The 3,048-nt window shown below is 28.8% G+C and overlaps 1 protein-coding gene across 1 annotated transcript; it reads right to left on the reverse strand.

Moving 5' to 3' along the window:
- Positions 1–1,602: 1,602 nt before the first annotated feature.
- LOC127105079 (uncharacterized) lies at positions 1,603–2,712 on the reverse strand. The gene has a single exon (XM_051042245.1). The coding sequence runs from the start codon at positions 2,535–2,537 to the stop codon at positions 1,818–1,820; it is 720 nt and encodes a 239-aa protein (XP_050898202.1). The 5' UTR covers positions 2,538–2,712; the 3' UTR covers positions 1,603–1,817.
- Between the last annotated feature and the right edge of the window lie 336 nt (positions 2,713–3,048).

The raw sequence follows: 3,048 nt of genomic DNA on the forward strand, positions 1-3,048 counted from the left end.
AATTCACCTATAGAAAAAACGTGTCATTTTTCAAATTACCTAAATGTAATTATACTATAATTTAGTATGTTACTAATAGAATTTTGTAAAATTAAAATAATTATTTCAAAAAAATATGACATTAATATAAATAACATTAATGTAAATAAGAGAAAAATATTTATATACGAAAAAAATGTACATTTGATATAAATACTAAAAAAAATGTGCAACTTATAAATTAATTAATTAAAAATATTTGCACATTAGTATACGAATATGTTTATTTTTTATTAAGTTTTATCAAGATCATTTATCAAATCCCATAATTAGTATTTAATCTTCTTATCTGTTTATTTAATATATATATATATATATATATATATATATATATATATATATATATATATATATATATATATATATATATATATATATATATATATATATTTATGATTTTAACTTATCCCAAATCATAACCTTTAAATTAAATATAATTTAATTATTAATTAAGTAAAAAAATTAATTTAACCATTAACTTAGATTCAATTCAAAACTTATGATTTGGAGTAAGTTATAAAAATTTACTTGTAAAAAAGTTCATACTATATATATATATATATATATATATATATATATATATATATATTTTATAACTTATTCCAAATCATAATCTTTGAATTGAATCTAATCTAATGATTACATCAACTTTTTTATTTAATTAACCATTAAAACAGATTCAATTCAAAGGTTATGATTTGGAGTAAGCTAAAAATACTTTCGTTTCGTTTGGAATAATTTGATCTCCCCTATATATTTTTACATAAGTTTGTGAAAGTAAGTTTTTGTTATTCTTAGTTTTAATAAACGAAATTCTTATATTATTTTAACCGTTTTTGTTGTTCTCTATTATTAAAATCAAATTTTGATCTTGTTTTAATAACTTATTAATTATACATATTTGATAAATATTTTATCATAAATGTGCATCGTGGTTCATATTCATCTATATATAAGCGCATTAATTTATTAATTAAAAAAAATAAAATTGGAGGAAAATTATTATTTTTTTGCCTAAATAACATTTAAGCTATTATCTCAAAAAAAAAATAGGTACTTCAATAAAATTCTTTCTTTTAAATTTTATAAGTTTTTAGTTTTTTTCCTTCAAATAGTCATAGTTAGAATTTACTTTTTTAAATATAAACATCAGAGTCGTGCATGTGAAGTTTCTCACAGTTAACAATTGAACTTCCTTAACGAGAAACAATTTAACTTCTACCTATAAAAGAAAATCTAGTTAAGCCAAATATTTTTCTTTTTCCTCAATGTTTTCCAACATATTTTGGTATAATATATTGAGTTTATTATAAATTGGTTAGTTTAGATTTTTACTCTAAACTCATATTAATTGTTTTTGTACTATAAGTTTGTGAAAGGTAACAAAAAAATTATAAACTCATTAGTATATTACAAACTTTATACACAAAGTATTTATGTAACCATCTCTTAAGTAATATAATATCACTTGGATACAACTCGATCCGTAACACCCAATCCAATCCCAGGTTTAAAAGATAATGCAACACATTTATAGGTGGTAGCCCTCAAAACCAATAAAAAAAGTCAAAAAAGAAGTTTAAATTAGTTCTTAAAATCATTAATGGCTAGTATCAATTTCGACTGAAAGAGAAAAAAAACACATTTAATTTGATTAAGGTTCATTAACAAGAACATGAAAAGGTGAAGTTTCCATTCCAAACATTACATTTTCATGGAAACACATCATCATGCGGTAGTACTAAACAAAATATAGATTCTGTTCCTCTACATGTTGTTCATGTCCGAGACATAACTGCCCCAACAACACCAGCAATGAGAGCCGTAGGATCACCCAAAACCGCTGAAATCACAATCTGCACTGCAAACCCCGCAATCTCACAGCACTTTTTCACCTTCTTCCCTTTACTTCCTCTACTATGTGCAGCAGCATGCATTGTATTCTCCAAACTAGGAATATCTCTATCAACTTTCCTACCATGTCCCATATACAATTGCTGCCAATTCTCCACCAACATTTCCCTCACACATGCAACATGCAAATTATAACTCTTACAATTCGATCTATAACTCCAGCTTCGTCCTTTTCTTCCGCAACGGTGACACGGCGAACTCACTTTCCTGTAAAGGTAAAGTTTCGTTTCCCCGTCGTTGAGTACCATTGGCAGCTTCGCGCAACACGGGTGGAGGTCGAACCCGCATGACTTGCAGTGGTATACGAAGCCGTTAATGTCCTTCTCGCACGCGTTGCAGTAACGAGCTGTGTTTCCTGGTGGGGTTGACATGAATTGAAAGGTGCATTTTGTGTAGAATGGATGGTAGAGAGATGTGGAAGGTATTGCACAGTGTGTGTGAAGATCGTAGTCGCAAATGCTGCATTTGTAACGCGAACCGATGCCTATTTCTTTGCAGCCATCGCATTTGAAAGGGATATCGTTGTGTTCGAATCTTAGTTTGTGTTGTGGGTGGCTGAAATGGGTTATCTCTGTGTATTTCATTGTTGTGTTTCTTCTTCTGTTTGTGTATGTCACATTGGCATGTTAGAGGGTAACTGTGTTATGTATTTATATGGATGGATCGTGGATGAAACGGGGTGTGATTTGGGTTTGTGATAATTGAAGGGTAATTAGGTGATATTGTGCAACCAAATTTGGTATTCTAAATGGCTTATGGTTGAAGAGATTGGAAGGGAATTATGCCTTATGAAGATGTGGTGGTGATGGTTGTAAATAATGAGTCATGGGAATCTCCATGTCAACAGAAGGTAAAGAGCAAGACACAGGGAATATTGAATCATACCCCACTAGAGAATATTATGCACAATTACTTATACGTTTGTTCCAACATGTTGACTGCTATATCTTGTCTTCAAATTTTCAATTTTTACATGAAATGGAGAATTGGTTTATGAATATCATTTAGAATAAGCAAAATACTATGCAATGTTCCGTACTAGAGCTATAATGTGATGGAGTGAATTTCCAGCACGACGAAGTTGGAGTGAATCTA

The sequence above is a fragment of the Lathyrus oleraceus genome, chromosome 7 (genome assembly GCF_024323335.1).
Source record: "Lathyrus oleraceus cultivar Zhongwan6 chromosome 7, CAAS_Psat_ZW6_1.0, whole genome shotgun sequence".
Taxonomy (NCBI): domain Eukaryota; kingdom Viridiplantae; phylum Streptophyta; class Magnoliopsida; order Fabales; family Fabaceae; genus Lathyrus; species Lathyrus oleraceus.

Excerpts from the sequence above, each read along its gene's own strand:
- LOC127105079 (XM_051042245.1), bottom strand. The coding sequence starts at position 2,537 with ATGAAATACACAGAGATAACCCATTTCAGCCACCCACAACACAAACTA.